General features: G+C 46.3%; 1 protein-coding gene across 2 annotated transcripts in view; it reads right to left on the minus strand.

The window, feature by feature from the left end:
- UBE4B (ubiquitination factor E4B) overlaps positions 1-19,209 on the minus strand; it is a 47,819-nt gene that overhangs the window by 4,627 nt on the left and 23,983 nt on the right. The window contains exons 8-26 of one of the 2 annotated variants that reach the window (XM_048519017.1): positions 18,986-19,102; positions 16,631-16,772; positions 16,136-16,236; positions 14,435-14,549; positions 13,102-13,185; positions 12,249-12,305; positions 12,021-12,137; positions 11,803-11,901; positions 11,503-11,616; positions 9,904-10,102; positions 9,341-9,479; positions 7,275-7,374; positions 6,467-6,594; positions 5,498-5,596; positions 5,003-5,238; positions 4,198-4,324; positions 3,283-3,427; positions 2,746-2,880; positions 1,936-2,127 (exon numbers count right to left, since the gene is read on the minus strand). In XM_048519017.1, the coding sequence (XP_048374974.1) occupies positions 1,936-2,127; positions 2,746-2,880; positions 3,283-3,427; positions 4,198-4,324; positions 5,003-5,238; positions 5,498-5,596; positions 6,467-6,594; positions 7,275-7,374; positions 9,341-9,479; positions 9,904-10,102; positions 11,503-11,616; positions 11,803-11,901; positions 12,021-12,137; positions 12,249-12,305; positions 13,102-13,185; positions 14,435-14,549; positions 16,136-16,236; positions 16,631-16,772; positions 18,986-19,102 (2,446 nt within the window). The remainder of the gene's footprint in view (positions 1-1,935; positions 2,128-2,745; positions 2,881-3,282; positions 3,428-4,197; positions 4,325-5,002; positions 5,239-5,497; positions 5,597-6,466; positions 6,595-7,274; positions 7,375-9,340; positions 9,480-9,903; positions 10,103-11,502; positions 11,617-11,802; positions 11,902-12,020; positions 12,138-12,248; positions 12,306-13,101; positions 13,186-14,434; positions 14,550-16,135; positions 16,237-16,630; positions 16,773-18,985; positions 19,103-19,209) is intronic. The other variant, XM_048519016.1, reaches the window with a different exon arrangement.

Raw genomic sequence — 19,209 nt, forward strand, 5'->3', positions numbered from 1 at the left:
GGGCAACAGTTCTGGTGACCTGATAGTGTAGCCGCAGAACGCATCAACCTCATACAGGCAGCCACCCAGTTACCTGTGATTAAGACTGGATCATTGGTGCCTAAAAAATTGAAACCCGTATTTAGGGAATTCTACCAGGAGCTGCAAAATTCATGTGCGCTGAATCATTCTGTTTAACCTCTTTATTCTGCTACATTTACTATACTGCAATATTCATTTTGGTTTTGCTAGTCACAGAAGGGTCAAGGACACAAAAAAGGACACAACTCCCCCTCTCCCCCAAAGCCCCCCCCCCACTTTAAAACATTTTTATCTATCTTTCTATCTTTAAAAAATCCCAGTTGGCATTTTTCTGTATGCTTAAGAGCTCATTTCCACAACCAAAAGGGCTAGAAATTTGCTCCTGTTGTAAAATAAAAAACCATGAAACTGTATAACACACATTCTGCTTTCAACACATATTAGTTGTCTTTTTGTTGCTTCTGTAGGATCACAGCATGCACAAAATCCCTCTGAGCATCAGGGAAGAATGCTAGCTCATGAACCTCTGTCTGGCTACGCCCTGTGGGTGGTCGGGGCGCCTAGCTCACGAGACCACAGGGCTCGACAGCAGATGGCAATTCCTGCCTTCCAAAACTTTGAAGGTGATCCATAACAAGGTTACCGTCTTCTGAAATAAGCCAGCACCATATGCTTCTGCATGCAATAACGATATGGTGGGCGATATTGGCCAGCAGTCAAGAAGTTCCCCTTCTTTCTCTTCCCCCTTCTCACTGTGCTAACTCCAAAAATCCTGCACTGGGGAGTCTTAGCATACAAAAGCCGGCATCTGCTGGGAGCCTGCCAGTTCGATGCAGTATCACTGCAGGAAAGGAGTTCTCCAATTGCAGGACAGCAGTTACCTGAAGCAATATCAGTTAGTTGCTGGGGTGTGTGGAAGAGAAAGAGATCCTCGGTACTTGAGAATACTTCAGACAAAGCAAGCAAGCAACCAAACTGTCTGTTACGAGTTTTCTGGGCTGCGTGACTGCAGTCTGGTCGTTTTAGCTCCTGAAGTTTCCCCCGCGTCTTAGCATGACTTGCCTTTGAAGATGCCAGCCATAGATGTCGGTAAAACTTCAGGAGTCAAACCTAGCAGACCATGGCCACACAACCCGAAAACCCTACAAAAGTCAGTTGATTCAACAAACGCCAACCAAACTGTCTTGAAGGAAATTATTTTCTGATTCAGGAGACAAGATGCTAATTGTACACGTTTCAACCCTCAAAAGTAGAAATCAGACTTGTGTATCTGGTAGCTCTTTAAAGTCTAAGAAGCTCTCATTTAAGTCAACCCACAAGAGTATGACGTGGCACAGCAAATCATGACAGTGTCTGCTTTCTGGGGCCCCCCCCCCCCCCCAATCAGTTCCACCACATCTAGCCGCTCCAACACCCTACACAGATTTATCTGCAGTGCAGTGATCGATCATGTACTAGCTCTATAATGCCAATCCAGCAGGGAGAAGAAACAGACAGACAACATGGTACTCTGCCCAGCAAATCCTTTTAGGCCTCATAAATTACACACTATTTTGCAAGTCAAACAAGAAACAAGGGTGTTCTGACCACAGCTGAGTATTTCTTAAAAACAAAATATTTTTTAAAGAAACCAACACACACAAAACCCAGGATTTTCTTTTTTGCTCCAGCCAATCAAGACAGCAGCTTTCTGCAATGGGGAAATGTTTGCTTTCCTATTCTGTAATTCATGCAACAAGAGGAGTTCAGATGTGCCAAAAAGACAGCACAAATCAGAACTCAATACTGTACGTAAAGATGTTTGTAGCCTAACTGACTGACTTGTTCTTGGGAGTAAAAAAGTTGTGCTTCTATAACAAATAGAAAGTTGATATTACATTTGCCACATTCCCAGGTTGCTGGCTGTATACTCACCTGGTCATCAGCAATGGCTTTAGCAAAGCGAGCACAGTCTAACTGCAGGTAAATGTCTGTCAGTTGGTCCAAAAGCTTCTTTGGTTCAAACCCATATTTCTCAGGGTTTTCGACTTTCAGGTCACGGCACTTGGGGCCACACAACTGCTGAAGGTTGAAGTTCAGCATGGCAGCCAATCGTGGTCCAAGTTCCTGGAAGGCCAAAGAGCACGATGAAGAATTAATTCTTCTCCATCAACAGCCAAGGAAGTCAAGAGATGCAAGGAACAGAAACACATCCAACGTTTGGCAGTTCCATTCAGTTTTCCCAGATGAGGTCATCAGTCTGCCCCCCTCACCCCAGAGTGAAACCTATTTATTTTGGCCAACAAAGAGAGTCAATAAGACCCAACTGAAAGCAAGCCACGAATAACTTCCCTGGATACTGTTTCTTGGTCATACCGCAGTGCAAGAGAACTTTGAGACCTGTCCTACCCAGACAGAACAAGAAAGAGGGATCATTTTGCCCCCACTAGGCATCCATTGTGATTTGTACAAAACCACACCTTTGGATTGTGCATTATAGGGCCTGCTTCTCTTTGGCCCCACACCAACTTCCCTTCTGAGCTCAGTGGGACTTCCACTTAGCAAGCACACATCAGATCTCAGGCTTAGCTCCACTGAGCTTAAAGGGTATGGCTTGGCCATGGGTGTGTCACAGAATCAAAATGTAAACACAAATGCAAATCTAACACATAATTTGTGTAATTTGTTAAACGCAGAGTGTTCCGAATTAAAGTGCAGGATTCTGGAGCCTGCATTCCTACTTACAGGTCTGAGAAAAGGCTTCTGAACTTGCTTGGTGAGGATATGGAACATATCGACAGTTTCTGTTGCCAGGGCCAAGTAGGAGCGCGACACTCGCTCGTCTTGTGCGAGCTGAGACTGCCGAGCCTGTTGCTGGTCCTAGAAAACAAGGGGAGGTAAACTTCAGGCCGATCATTTCCCCACCATTGCACACAAAGTAAAGCAGGCAGCCTCATTTCCAATTTTCCGCTACTGAAGATTGTCCTGTTCACCTGAGTTTTTAATCCCACATAGAGATGCCTTCACTTAGTGGCTTTTTAAAACTGGTTTTTAAATTTGATCTTAGCCAGATAGTTCAGTTGTGCATGTTTGTGTACAGGTTTTTGAAGAAATGTATTTCTGTTAGCCGCCTTTGATGCTTTCAGGTGATCCTCTGAAGACGCCAGCCACAGATGCAGGCGAAACGTCAGGAGAGAATGCTGCTAGGACACGGCCATGCAGCCCGGAAACCACACAGCACCCCAGTTTGGGAACTGTTCATGAGAAGAGACTGTTTCTCACCCTAGGCAGCAGGTCCCAATGTTCTTTGTTCCTCATCTCCTCTTGCACTTCATGGATCCGCTTTAGCGATTCTAAACTCTCGTCCAACAAGAACGTGGTGTCATTGATCAACATATTGATGTAGCGGACAAACTGCTTCCCAGAGCTGAAAGAGATTGGCAACTGAGATGAAGCAACATCAACACAGCAAGGAAAGATAAGAGACATCCTGCCAAACCCTACAACTAGCAGTGTGGATATCCAGAGGAGCAGCCATGACAGGTTTAAGGAGCCACAGACTCTTGGCTGCAGAAGATTACCCAGCCACACACAGTGGCCAAACCAGACTTTTCTCTTGAACAGAGACAAACATATACACATTTGAAAGTGGTGGTATGGCCTGGTGGCAGAGCCCTTCTCTTGCATGCAGAAGGTCCCAGGTTTAATCTTTGGTACTTCCAACTAAAGGATCTCAAGTAGCAGAAATTGGGCACAATCCCTCTCCTCTTGAAGAACCTAAAGAGCTAGTCCCAATGTAGACAACCCTGAGCAACATGGACCAGTGGTATGACTCAGATTAAGATAGCTTCATATGTTCATATGTATTGTTCCCTCTGTTGAAAATAGATTAGGCGCCAAGAGTATGACTGGCCCAATGTCACCCAGCAAGCTTCCATGATAGAGTGAGGACTTCAGCCTGGACCTCTGAGATCCCAGTCTGACACTCCAACCACTACAATGCACCAGATCTCTTGGATTAAGACAGATGTACAGGACAGTTCCAGAGATAAAAGATAGACTAGCCAGACCCAACAGCGCAGGAGGAGGAACCAGTTTTGTGCCAGAGAATGACTGGAGAAGAGGTTAGACCCAGTCTGAGGCACCAGAATTTCTTGGAAGTGGCTTCTTGATGTGCCAAGGCCCTGGCTGACTCACTTGAACTCTTCCATGAAGGTGCCGTGGTGAGCTATGTTCTGCCAAAGGCTTTTGAAGATGGTGCTGATGTGGTAGCGGATTGTAAACTTGTCATAGAACTCACTGGTGGCTCCAGTGTGCTCAACATCTGGAAAAGTCCAAAGGGAAAATTCAACATCCAGGTCAGCAAGTGAACACAGAGAGGTGGCATGAGTCAATCAGAAAAGCAGCAAAGTCAGGCTGCGCACAGAAAACAGGGGTCTGAACGTAACGGAGACACAGAAAAGGACTGAGACTGACATACGTCTTTTTACATTAATGACAAGGAAAACAGCCCTGAAGACTGTATGAATATTAACTTATCTGTTTATCAATTTAAATCCCACTTTCCTCCCCAGCAGGGACTCAAAGTAGCTCAGAAAGTCTTTCTCCCCTCCTCCATTTTCTCATAACCGCACTGTGAGAATCTGAGACAGGCCTAAGGGTTACCCTGTGAACTTCCATGGTAGAAGTGGGAATTCAAACCCAGATCTTCCCAGGACCATAGTTCAACACTCTTCTAATCCCTACATCACACCCGCTCTCGGCCTAATGAGAACTGAATACGTTCCTAGAAGCACAGGATGTAAAGAGCAAACTAAAGGGAGGATCAGAAGAGGCAGAAAATTATCTTGCTCAAGCCAATTGTGGAGGGATAGATCTCAAGATATGACAGAAATGGGGGAGGAGAGTTTTCACTACAAAAGCCCCACACAAGGATTGGTGAGGGCAGAATAAAAACAGGTTGGGAAGTTAGTAATCTCATGACTGGCAGGCCCACTCTTACCTGTATAAAATTTCATTAGCGACGGGACTAACAACTTGGTGGAGAGGGGATGGTTCTCGATCATCTCAAAGAACTTCTGCGTCCGCGGCTGGACAGCTGGGTTCGTCATGAACATCACCTCCACCAGCTTCGCGACCAGGTAGGGGTTTCGGATGTAGTTCTGGTTACAGAGCATCACAACAAGGAACGTCACAACGTCCTGAGTGCAGGGCTCATAAAGTACCTGAGGAGAATATCTGAAAAAAAGGAAAGAGAAACAAGAGAAAGCTTCCTTGGGGGCAGCTCACAATTCCTATGACGAGTTCATGTGTTAGTTAACCCTCACACAAGCGCTACCTTCTTGCACCCCCGGACAGAAAACAATACATGTCCCAAAGGAAAATATGCAAGTTCTTGCATGCATACTGCACGCTACTGCACAGCTATATCATCACAGCACAAAATGCTACCCTCGTGATCTGCCAGATCTTCTCAGAAGAAATTTTTTCCACTTACTGTACAATAAAAAATAAAAATTCTGCAACATCTTCCACATAAAACTCAGGCAACGCTGCAAACACTTTCGGGACGTCAGGGCTTAAAGGCAGTTTTATGCTGCGTAGACAGGAGGAAAAAAAAGAAGTTTAATCATACACTATTTACATCTGCAATTTTATTCTCTTTACTTGAGAAATTCAGGCAAAAACATGGAATGTTAATTTTATCTGCTTGTTTAAGGTATTTGTATGTTGCCTTTCTCATTCATACAGGTGATCAAGGTGGTGTACACTCAGTGACATCATAGAAATACTACAGGAATTTAGATTTATTCAATTGTGGACTAAATACACACAAAAAAACCCCGCTGACTAGCCATTTCAACAGAATCCACGGGACTGTAGATTGCCCTTCCCAAACACACTTATTTGAGGCAGGTTTCTTTCTTTCCGGCACCAAATTAAATATCTAAAAAGCAGCCTGATATCAAGTCAGCGTGGTGTAGAGGTTAAGAGCACCGTCAAGTTCTTCATCAGCCTGCAACTGAACCTGGCCCACCAATAAGACTAGCCCTCTTATCAGAGCAGCAGTGGTGTAGTGGCTAAGAGCAGTGGCTAAGAGCAGGTGCACTCTGATCTGGAGGAACTGGGTTTGATTCCCAGCTCTGCCGCTTGAGTTGTGGAGGCTTATCTGGGGAATTCAGATTAGCCTGTACACTCCCACACACGCCAGCTGGGTGACCTTGGGCTAGTCACAGCTTTTCGGAGCTCTCTCAACCCCACCCACCTCACAGGGTGTTTGTTGTGAGGAGGGAAGGGCAAGGAGATTGTCAGCCCCTTTGAGTCTCCAACAGGAGAGAAAGGGGGATATAAATCCAAACTCTTCTTCTTCTTCTCTCAAAAATTAACTGAGATGGAGGCAAACAAGAACTGCACTGGCACAAAGGCCAAATCAGGAATGATGAGAAGATCTTTGAATGCAACTCACTCAGGGTAGGCAGGGTCGAGGATCCGCAGCACAAGCTGGATCACCATGCCATAGAAATTCAGGCACCTCCTCAGGAAATTCTCGTCCAGCAGGCCGGCATCCGCACAGGCTTTGCACCGCACCAGTTTCTGCACGAGGAATGACAACGGCAAGGTTAAGCAAATCTGCTCCTCCAGAAACTGAACCCTGAACCTCAACGCTGTCAAAAAGCATTTACAAGACTGAGCTCACAGAGCAACTCGGAATTGGAAGAGTAAAAGATTCCGGGACTCCAGTGCCCCCAGAGGACATCCCTGGAAGCGGTTTCTGTTCCTTCCCACCCCTCAGGAAATCAGCACGATCTACTTCAGAGCCACTGCGATGGCATGAAATGCACAGAGCCTCCTTGCAAAATCAAATTTCCAACAAACACGTGGGCATTTTATTTAAAAAGACACCCAAGCTGCCCTTCTGTCCAAACCCCCCATGACATACTGCAATGCCCAGTACCAGACCTTAAATACCGCCCCCCACCCCACCCTCACACACTTTCCATTCTCCTCTAAAAGGCAGAAGCCGGTTTGGGATAGTATTTAGGTGCTGGTTGGTCTCTACAATTCCTCTTCTATTCTGTGTGGGGTAGTTGTATAAAGTACAGCAAGCATATTCACAGAACGGCTGCCGTGTGGCTATATGAACAGAGACGGCACCCAGTGCACACTTTGAAGCATTTATGAGAACTCTACATGTGGCTGACTGTCCTCCTAAACCTTCGGAGCCACAACTGAGCATGGGACTGGCCAGCCGTCATCTAAAAATAGCCACAGACCTTGAGTTGTGTTTTGCAACGTTTCAGCATCTCTCGATGCCGTGTAGCCAGGGGGGAATCCTTCCATTGACTCTCATTGTTTTTCAGGTCCTCCACCGTCCTGTAAAAATAGCACACACAAAAACAGCTCTAGAGATCAGGTTAAAAAACGTACGCATTTAGTGTGGACAAACCAAGGAAGTGGTAGAATAAGAGTTCCCCAAGCCTTGAATAGAGGCAAGATGTTCTTCCGGATCCCTTTACCTCCCCGCCCCAGGGTCAGCGAGGCACTGAGAAACAAACAAGCTAATTCCATCAGGCTCGACTTTCATTTTGAATTAACCAAGAAGTTTTTAGCCCTTAGGGGGCTGCAAGAAACACATGAAAAGAAGCCTCAGGGTCCCAAGAAGTTTAATGTTTTCACCAATGACGGCCCAAGAGAGTGTGTGCATTTGTATGGAAGAATCTGATTTATGGTGTTTGCAAAGAGCTTTTGGGATGCTTCTGATCACAAATCATCTTTCTGAAAAGCAGACTGGAGCGTGCGCAAGAAGTGGTTTTACCATGTGAACTTAATGCATAGACTCCCACGGCTTTTTTGACACTTAAAAAGGCATGACGTGTGTGTGTGCTCCTGTCACCACTGTTCCACATGCCCAATTCATGCTGAGACCTTGGGGCAATTGTTTCGAAATGACAACTGCTTTTAGAATGGTTTTGGCACCCATGGCTACTCTCATGTTTAGTTTGGCTCTTAGCGTTCAGCTGAATGTGTCTCAGCAGGCAGTAAGGGACAGAATGCATGTCTCTTTCATACAGTTCTGCCTTCTACTGAATTGGACCATAGGCCACATAACTCTCTACTGCCTACTTTGACTAGCCACGGTTCTCCAAGGTCTCAGAAAGGCCATTCCCTAGCACTTGCGATCCTGGAAGCAGAGGCTGGGAGGACTGGGCCTGGGCCCTTCACCATGCCAACCAGCTCCTCTGGATCTGTTATTGATCATTTTAATGTATTTGATTGCTTTATTCTTAGATTTTTCCTGCTTAGCCACTCTGAGTGCAAGCAGCAGAGGGATATTACAAAAACAATCATTCTTTTTATTGCCCAAGGTCAGACCTCCCAACCTCTCAAGATTGTCCTTCAAATAAACCACTGAAGTGACGTTCGGCTTTACACACAGCATTCAACACAGACCATTCCTTTGCAGGTGGCCTTCAGAGAACATCAGGATGCAGATCCTCTCCAAATGGCCCTCAACATCTGCATATTCCTCACCTTTCCCCCCCCCCCTCCTCCCAGGCCTCTCCCTGCAGGTTGAAGCAGCTACTTGTGCCAACATCCTGGAATACTCCCTGTTTCCTTCTGAGCACGCGGAGCTTGCCCTTATCAACTTACGGCCAGCAATTATGCGAGGCACCTTCGCACCCGACGAACAATGCCTCTATTTGTGGCCCACAAGCTTTCTGGGAACAGCAGCACGGCCCTTTCAAAGAAGACAATGCCCCTAGCGTTGGAGAGATCTGGCAGAAACACAACTCCCTCCCACGGCCATCTGAGTTTGCCAAGCCAATAGCAAGTCAAGCTCCTCTGGCTCTACAGAATTTCTACTACATGTCAGCAAACGTCAACTCTGCAGGTGTTAGCAGCAGGACTGGGGAACTGTTAACGAAACAGCATTCCTTCCCCTTGCTCAAGAGAAGTGTCACAAAACACACACCAGATTGTGAGTTTCGTTAAATTGCTTAAAATATTTTATTGACTTGCTGGTTCACTCCATTTATGTCCCACGTTTCTTTGACAGTGGATAACTGGTCCAAGGTTACCTAGCTTGCTTCCATGGCAGAGTGGGGATTCGAACAGGGGTCCCTCAGTTTCTTGACACTCAAACCACTATGCCCATAAAACTGCTTTTTGGTATACAGAACGGCTGAACTTCTCCTTGCCTTCTTTCACAACACCTTTTAAAGAGGCTAAAAAAAAAAACATTGCTGGGTCTGCTCTGCGGCTCCTGGATCAGTGGCCAAAACTGCCTGCTTGAAAAACAGGTCTGTTCACCGACAGCGTTATCAGTGCAGCTTCTAACCTGTTGAGCTCCCGGATGGCCCTCAGTCTGCGAATGTAACGACGGCAACTTGGTAGGATGGAGAGGTGATGGGCGTGGAGGGTGAGGAAGAAGCACTCTGTCGGAAATTTTGGCTCTGAAAAGAGAGCCTGATCTCTGGCTGGGAAAGAGGGGGAAAAAACAGAACAAAAATGAAAACAGTGAATCAGGTGAGGCACTTACGACTCTCAATCAAACAATCTACATCATGCCTCATCTGGGATATGGCCAGTGGTGGGATTCAGCCAGTTCGCACCGCTTCGGCAGAACCGGTTGTTAAAATGGTGATGCTTGTAAACAGTCAGTTATTAAATTACTCGAATCTCACCACCAGAACCGGTTGTTAAAATTATTTGAATCCCATCACTGGATAAGATGTTTGCGAAGGTTCAGTAAATTCAGGATTGGGATTACCCTGGAGAACCTACAGTCCCCAAACACTGCTCTCCAAAACCAAACGAAACCTCAGATTTGCTTTTGCACATTTCCAACAGGCAAGGTGGTGGAGAAAGCCGCGGGTGGCAAGATGCGCATGTGGCACTCACACAGCTCCGCCATCCAGCTGGCTACGTCCTCCATGGTTGCTTTCATGCGTGTCTCATCCATTGGAAGGACGATACGGCACCGGGGGTGGTAAATGTAGGAGGGGTCAACCGTCTCGAGCTTGATCTTCGTGCTGAGTTGCTGCAGCACCCACAGAAAATTGAGCATGAAGCCATCTGTAGACACCAAGCGGTCGTCCGTCTGCAAGCCGGGGAAAGGGGAACCGACATTACCAAAAGGCAGAAACTCGTAACAGTGGCACCATGGTGTAGGCTGGTTTGCTCTTGGAAAACCACAGCTCCAGAAGTTCCAGCTGACGCAACAAAATTATTAAGCAACTGTAAGCTGCAAAGTGCTTTGCGTCTAACAAAGAAGCTAGTCTATAGTCAAGAATCTTACAGCCAAATGCATCGTCGAGATCCAGACAAAATGAACCACTTTTTAGTCCCACTTTTGGATTTTGAGGGAGGGCCCTAAGCTCATTTGACTCTCCCACTGAAGCCAATGGAATTTCAAAGTGTTCAGTTCTGTCTGGGCTGCACACAGAGGTGGGATCCAGCAGGTTCTCACAGGTTCCCGAGAGTAGGTTACTAATTATTTGTGTGTGCCGAGAGGGGGTTACTAATTGGTGATTTTGCCACGTGATTTTTGCCTTAGTTACGCCCCTCCTCTCAGCAGTAGCGTGCAGAACTTGAAGCAGCCTAGCAGGAGGTGCACCGGCGTGCGTGGCAGCCTGCGCCTACGTGAATTCGTTTCCCACCCAAGGACTGGCGCAGCGGCTGCGTCCTTGCCACAGCTCCGCCCAGGAATGCCCAGCCATGCCCCCGTCGTGCCCCGCCCAGCCCCATTGGGGCTATGCCACAGTTTGAATCCCACTACCATGGGAACCTTTTACTAAAATTTTTGGATCCCACCACTGGCTGCACCTCTGGCATTTTGGCAGCAGTGCAAAAACTTCTATTATATCCAGTTTATATAAATGGCAGGCTGCAATTTGTGACCAGCCAGGCCCCTCGCCTGCTCTTTTCCACTCTTAGTAAGATAAGCCATCTGCTTTTTAAACTGCCCGCCCTTCTCCCCTCCTTTCAAGAGTCTGACGGGGTTAAAAAGGTAGGGAAGGAGGAGGCTGAAGGCACTGGAGAAAAGGTCTTTTGTGGAGGAGAAAATGGGTTTCACTGGAAGCGAGAAAACGGTTTTGGAACTAAGGGGAGCATCAACAGCGCATGTGCTCCTACACTGCAACAAGGGATGACACCTCCGAGATGAAGAAGCCCATTTAAAACCAAGGACTAAGAGCTTCAAGTTACAAGAAATCAATGCGCAACCACAAACTGAGGCTCATTCCGCACATGCAGAATAATTCACTTTCAAACTGCTTTCAGTGCTCTTTGAAGCTGTGCGGAACAGCAAAATCCACTTGCAAACAGTTGTGAAAGTGGTTTGAAAACGCATTATTTTGCGTGTGCAGAAGGGGCCTGAGAAAGGTTTACAGCAAAGGAGGGGCAGGGGGGCAGGTTAGCAGAGAACACAATCAAGCAGGGGAGGGCAGACCAGGGGAGGAGGACATGTTAATGGCAGCCAAGCACCAGCAGACACTTCACCTGCATCTGAGCCTTCTTCATGTTGGCATTGACCACGGCTGCCATGTAGCTGAGAGCTGCCTCCCGGGTCTCCCCATTGAGCAAAATGCTGTGCAGGATCTTGAATAGCTCTTGCTGAAAACCATACAAAGGGGGGAAAGAACATTTCTGAGCACTGCAGCTCGCCAGATCAGGTCCCTTTGAAGACAACCCTGCTGGAAAGCTGGGGTTAACCCTTTCCCAATTTTCCCCATCCCAACATTCTTTAGACGCAGGGAATTATAATTTGTGAAAACACTGCTCCACTTCATCAAGACATACCCTTGCGGATTCCAAATAATGCTGTAAAGACTGGCTAACCACCCGGGTGTTTTCCAGGGTAATGGCAGGCCCAGAGAAATACTTTTCGACTACTCTAGGCTGCAAGGAACAGAAAGAGAGAGAGATGAGTAATGCAGAATTTGTACTGCAATGACCATCGGAATTCGCCCTGTTCCAGAAGAAAAGCAGGATTATAAGCATAATTAATACACACTTACATCATCTTCGGCAAAGACAGAGAGACTGAAGAAAGCTCCAAGGTAGGAGAGTCTTTGGAGCTCCCGTCCCATCCCAGGGCTCAAAGACTTCGGCAGCCATAAAGGCAGGGAGACAACCTGCGAAAAGAGGAGAGTGGCTGGAAAAATGACCCGTGTGCTGCCAAAATGCCAGCCCTGTTCGAGAGGGCTTGCCTGCCCCCAAATACACAATGCAGATTTCACACTTACCAAGCTGCACACGGGATGGGATTTCCCAAACTTGATTTCACATAATTCACCTAACGCCTAGCCAGAAAAGAGAACAATAATTCATACAGATTCGTTTCCAACCAGTGCTGGACTAATTAACAGAAAGATCTATTGGTTGGATGAAGAGTTTAAAGGATGCCTCTTAGCAGCAGGCTGCCCCTTTTAAAAGCTGCAGGTGTTGGAGAAGGCTGACGTGGTTTGAATCAGGGACTGCTCAGCCCATGAGAAAATCCAGTGCGCTTCACTGGGTCATTGTGCAATCTAAATGCTCTTGTAAAACACAGAAGGGAACAGGAAAACACAACAGCAGCCCATGTGATAGGCTGGCAGTATGACGCTTCTGGATTGGTCAAGCCTGACTGCACTTCTAGGAACTTGCCCTCCTTCCCTGGGCAACTAAGTATGACATTTCACCAGCAATTTTTCTGGCTCTAGCAAATCACCTGAGATACCCTGTTTCTCACACTCTCCACCTCTTTTGGCTTCCCTAAACTCTGCTACTTGATCCCTGAATGATCTAGGCCAAATTCTCAATACAGTGGGTGAATCTGCACCAGGCCTGTGTCACTTTGGACTATTGGAGGTAGGGTCCTCACTCCCCTACCCCCAATTCTCCTCTCAGAAAAGTAGTCATGTCAACAGAAGGGCTCTGTTCTCACCTACCCTTTGACATGCCTACTTTTCAACATGGAAGGCATAGCTTTGTGTGCGTTTAATCCAAGTGCGAAAGCCCAGGTCCAGGAGGACCACCTCACTGAGAACTTAAGACCACAGACAGCCAACATCTGTAAGAGGAGGAATGAAAGGACAAGAAGGAGGGAGTAGTACTTACCATAAGGGGGTATTTAAAATTATCACTATCAAGGGAACACTCTTTTGAAGCCAGAGCCAGGCCTTGTAGAATGGGGACAAATATCTGTTTAAAACAAATGAAGAACCCACATTAGGAAGCCAGACTAGCTCAGTACAATACCTCCGAAACCCCTTCTCATATCGGCTGATTAGGGCCAGACTGGCCGTTACCCTTAATGCAGTAGTGCAATTTCAACTTTGTGGAAGCTGGGATTCCTTTCATAAGGTTTAATTCAAAGAGACCCAAGAGATATCCTTTCATTAATGTTTTGAGTGTTTCGTGTTAATTTTAGAAGAAATTATTGTTGTTTTAATTGGAGGCATTTCTGCTTCTCAAGTCACCTGTCCTTCACAGCAGATGACAGCATAATGTGCTTTAAATTATGTGGTCAGCCGCACCAAGACCAAAAGGAGAGGAGGGGCAGCCTATTAAGACGAATAAATTAAACTCAATTGTAAAATATGGCCGTAACTGCTTCCTTTGCACTTGGGCTACCAAGTCAACTGACCAGTGCTGTCAACTGACTACTTACTTGTCTGTCTTCAAATACAATCAACAATTTAAAAACAAGCATCCCCCGTTTCCAAAGGAATCTAACAGAACCGAACATTAGATCTGAAGTACCCATAATGAAACTGCAGTCAGATACAAAGACAGGCAGACCAGCCCAAAACGCCAGCAAAACGTCCACCCTTCTTTCCAAAGATATTCTCCCAGAAAAGAATTTGATATGTAAATAGCATTCAGATTCAGTCTTCCGCTAACAGAAGGCGCCTTCCGCTGGTGGAACTCTCCTGCTTTGCCTCTTCCCATTGTAGCTTATGGATCTCCCCAAAATGCTGCTCCTAGGGAATATGGGACCCTCAGGAAAGGTAGGAAGGGGCAAATCAGGAGTCTGCAGAGGGAAGGGGGAATTGGCAGATATTACACCACCTTTTCAATAAGCAGAAAACCAAGTCTGGATCCAGGACAGAATAATAAACCTGAAGCGCACACACACACCCCGCCCAAGTAGTCTAATACTTAAAAGACTGGTCACCTGTAAACCTCATTCTCTCCTCCCGCCATTTTATAATTGATTAAAAGACCACCCATGCGACATCACTTCTAATTTGCCCTAATTGTATTATTTGCTATAAAATGGGTGACACCTTTACTGCAGCATTTAATGCAAAAATATTGAGACACTGAACTAAGCAAAGAAACCAAAAATGAGTTCAGCTGAGTGTAACAAGATGCAGGCGAGGCATGAGCTACTTTGGGGGCTCCCATTGCTAAGAAAGGGTCTAAAAAAACAAAGGGGATTGCTTACCTGCTTGAACACCTCTTCATCCTGATGGGTAGTTCTCACTAGCTCCTGGATGAAGCCGAAAGGCAGATTCCTACAGAGCATGTACGGGACCAGCAAAGATTGCTGCTGCAATGACCTTCATATGTAGGGAGAGAAGGATGAGGAAGAAGAGAGAGAACTTTGTAAGCCAGCCGTGAGATTCCAGCGAACCCCCCCAAACACACATCTGGGTGCATTATTGTAAGAATGAACAGGTAATTGTAAGAATTAATTGCAAGAAAAACAGACCATAGCCCTATTCTCGGACTGCACCATAGAACTCAACGTAACACTAAGGCAAGCCTGAGCCCCTGCCCTTGCCTTAACCCTAACCCTAACTTATTATTTTTGTTTAATTTATTCAATCAAAATTGTTCCCAAAATAGTAACAAAAAGGCGAAACCTAAAACTGACCATTGCCCTACTCTCGGACTGTGCCCTAGAACTCAACGAAACACTAAGGCAAGCCTAAACCTAAAACCTGAAATTTACCAAAGACCTATTCTCGGACTGTGCCCTAGAATTACAATTAGGTTGCATTATTGTAAGAATTAAAGGTTAAGTTTCTTCAGTTTCTTTCCCCCTTGTTATGACTGGCTGATTCTTTTGGCCTCACTACTGGTTTTTGCATGGCCTGTTCTGAGCTTTATAGGTTAGCTGTTTTTAGGCTTTTTATCCCCTGTTGCTTTTGCAGTCCTAGCTCCTCTCCCAAACAAATGTTGCTTTTATCTACAAACTCCATGCAGTTTTAAACATTCATTTGTAAAGTCATGTCACATCGGAGCAAGCAGCTCAACTTTCACCCCCAGGTCATGAATTTAGGAACTGGTCAACACCTGAAGAGAGAGTAAGGGGTAGCAAGGGGAAGACTAAGAAACTGTAATTTAGTCAATCTCTATGTTGCATCCAACAGCAACTGCCAAAGATTTCTGCTGTCACTCCAAGGGCAGGCTGTACCTTATGGATATATCACAGTGATGGGGAACCTTTTAGAACCTCACAGTAATGGCGAACCTTTTAGAGTGCCAGGGGCAGAGCGAGAGGAAACTGCACCTGGGTCACGCGTGCACCCTGTGCCCTTGCCACGCCCCCGACCTGCCCTGGAAATGTCCCAAAATTCCCCTGCCCTGCCCCTGGAACATCCTCGCCACACCCCCGCAGGGGCGTGTGCTCAGCGCCCCCTTGGCGCTATGCCACTGCTGAGGTCCCAAAGTGGGGCGACAGCTCGCGTGCCCACAAAGAGGGCTCTGAGTGCCACCTCCGGCACCCATGCCATAAGTTCGCCACCACTGATATATCAGATAGTAGCACAATCAACAACCCAACGCTGCATATATTGCTGCAATGGCCAAGTGTAGTATACAGTATTCAATTCTATATTCACCAAATTCCCGTTACATAAGGTCATTTATAGAACCTTATGGATATATATCAGCTTGATCCTTATGGCTTCCTACAGGAAGTTTGCACAGGATCTGGTGACTGAAGCGCACAAACACCTCACTGTTCTGATAACAGGGGAAAGGGAGAGAGGGGAGAAGCTACAACAGTTAAAACGTTCACGTACAACTTAGAATATCTGCACTATATCAAGGCAATTTTGGTAAAGACTGAAATTGAAACTGAACCCAAGCAAAAAAAAAAGGGGGGGGAGTTGGATGGTCACATCTCGGCTGAACTCACCTTGGTTGCGTTAAGGATCCCTGAAGCACCAAAGCAGCGTGGGAAATGCACTGGGATCGGATGTTGCTCAGCAACTGGCTCACCATGGGCTGGCTACACATCTAAGAGAAGAACCGAGGGGAAGCAGTGACGATGACATGCAGAGGAGAAAAACCCAACCCTGCCGGTGAATGCCCTCCTACTGTGGTTCCCAAACCGCAAGTCAGAAGGTTGTTAGGAACAGTCTCTACTTTGAAAGCATAACAATAAGGGGAGGGTAGCAATTCTACATCTGGCTTCAGAGTTCCGCAACTCCAAAATGATCAAACCAATAAACTTGGGAAATACTTTTCCTAAGGTCTGACGACACACAGAAGGAGGAAGTCAGTGTCTTTACATCTTCTGTGACAACTAACAGGGAAGGGTCACGGTATCATCCTTTCCTTTGTGGAAACTCAACAGGTGAGGCTTCACGACTGGGGTTTCTACAAGAGACCCCCCCACTTCTTAACATACCTTTGGTGCTTTTCTCTCCTCTATCCCCACTCTGTCAAAACACTCGATGAGGTAGTTCAGCATCTCCGTCTCCTTGCATGTCTCAATGGTGAAATGGTCACTGCACGAGTCAGAAACACTGGCCCCTCCGGAGCCTCCACCACTTGTAGGGAGGGGGGAATAAAAACAAGAATGTCAGAGTCACTGGCCTAGTAGGGTGGGAAGATGTTAGTCCCAGCAGGAGGGATTATGATGAGCGAAGGTAGCAAGCAGACTCAGAAGCAGGCAGGGCTGGCTGACCCAGTGAGTTTCCTACAGGGGGAAGAGTTCTTTTCAGTGGTATTATCACCTGTACTGGGCACAGGAAGGGAACCTACAATCAACCACAGTACCATGAAAGCGCTTGTTGCAATAGGATTGATGATATGCACAAGTCAGATCAGCCTGGAGTTGAAAAGGATACAAACGTGGCAGAGGGGATTTGGTCCAAAGTCAGTTAAGTCCTAGGCATCCTTTTCAGCCACATAACCCTAAGAACAACCCAAAGACTTCAAGACACCAAGGCCCCTTCCGCACATGCAAAATAATGCGTTTTCAAACCACTTTCACAACTGTTTGCAAGTGGATTTTGCCATTCTGCACAGCTTCAAAGAGCATTGAAAGCAGTTTGAAAGTGCATTATTCTGCGTGTGCGGAATGAGCCCAAGAGACACAGCCCTATCTGCTCTAAGGGGGCACAAGTACTATGATTTATTTGCATATTAAGAAAATTTAAAGTACAAAAACTTTTAGCACCATGCTTACAGATGTTGAGGGCATTAAAGCCAACATCTTCGACTCTGGCCCAGTCTACACAACACAATAAAGGGGATGTAAAACTGTAGACTGTGGATGGGGTGTGGGACATATTTTCAGTGATCCTCCATGCAAATAAAAAAGTCAGCAGATTAGGGAGAAAGATTTGAGGCCCCACCCTTCACATGCTGTGTTAGCTTTTTGTTTACAGGAACTTATTGAGCTAGGTCAGGGGTAGGGAACCTGCGGCTCTCCAGATGTTCAGGAACTACAATTCCCATCAGCCTCTGTCAGCATGGCCAATTGGCCATGCTGGTAGGGGCTGATGGGAATTGTAGTTCCTGAACATCTGGAGAGCCGCAGGTTCCCTACCCCTGAGCTAGGTGCACTTTGCAAAATGTAACCCCTCTCCCACAGTCTGGAATGGGACAGTACATTCTGCCATCTCAGCCCTCTGCCCCCGTTATCACCTGGTTCTGCTGCATGTATAGACCAGGGCCTTGCGCCAGAGATACTGAACATGGATCTCTGAATGGTAGTCATGTGACGTTTGCTTTACAGATCAGGAGAAAAGCCGTGCGCTGTTTGAAATCAGCCATACGGCCTTTTATATTCAGGCACCCAATCCCTGCACACACAACCAAAACCTTTACTGGCATTCAAAAAAAAGGATAAAATAATTTTATCGCCATAACATTAATTAACATCACACTAATCCTGAAAAAACTCTTTTTTGAAGACACAGCAGCTAAAGATGTCACTTAACATTTGCCTGCATCAACATTTCACAGCTGATTTTGGTGGGTTTTCCGGGCAGGATAGCCATGGTCTGGTGGATCTTGTTCCTAACATTGTGCTGGCATCTTCAGAGGTGTTATCACAGAGGGAAGTCTGTTACAAACCCACCACAACCAGTTGAATCCAGCCATGAAAGCCTTTGACAATACATTTCACAGCTGCTGGCTTCTGATTCTTTCCCTTTGCACCATGCCAACAAGGAACTCCATCCAAGCACACTCTTCTACTCCTTCTGCCACTTAACCCACAAGGGCAAACAAGATGAACATCTTCCAAGTTTCCATGGCAGAGTGCGGGATCGAACCTAGATTTCCCAGATCCTAATCTCACACTTCAACCACTACCCAACCCGGGCTGCCATGGAATATCCTGCAGGAATATCTAGGGGTCCCTGCTCAGTTCATGTGACGGCAGGTTGTCAGAGGGAAACCTAAGGATAATTCAAAGCATCACCAAATCTAAAGGGAAGGCACAGAGTCATTCCAAGAGGGGATATGAAATAACCAATTTAAGAACTACTTCGAAGAGGCCATTCCCACCTCTTTCTTGTTTCACTATGAACGAGCCATTTCTCCATACACTGAAGCACCAGAAAAGGACAATCAGGGCTTTGATGGGGATAACTGTTAATATGCAAGCTGGTGAGAAGGGAGGGAAAACAATGGGAATGGAACTGAATGTCAGTATTAGAAAAGGGGCAGGAAAGACGGAAAAGCAGGCAGGTTCATATCTGAAAAGCCACCCAGACAGATCAAGTGTTATGTGGGGTTTTTTTTTTAATACCTGGACCCAAACTGGACACAAGCAAAGTCATCTTCATCATCTTCATTTTCTTCATCAGAACTGTCCCCAGACACATCAGAAATGGCAAGGAAGAGGGGGAAAGGGTTGTCGTACATACTAACAAAAGCAGATAGGACCCATGAATGAACAAGGAGGAAAAAGGCAACGGAAGGCCAAAAAACACACTTTCACCAAAAGCATGCACCAAGTCCAAGTCTGAAAGT

This window comes from Sphaerodactylus townsendi, linkage group LG16, assembly GCF_021028975.2.
Source record: "Sphaerodactylus townsendi isolate TG3544 linkage group LG16, MPM_Stown_v2.3, whole genome shotgun sequence".
NCBI classification, from domain to species: domain Eukaryota; kingdom Metazoa; phylum Chordata; class Lepidosauria; order Squamata; family Sphaerodactylidae; genus Sphaerodactylus; species Sphaerodactylus townsendi.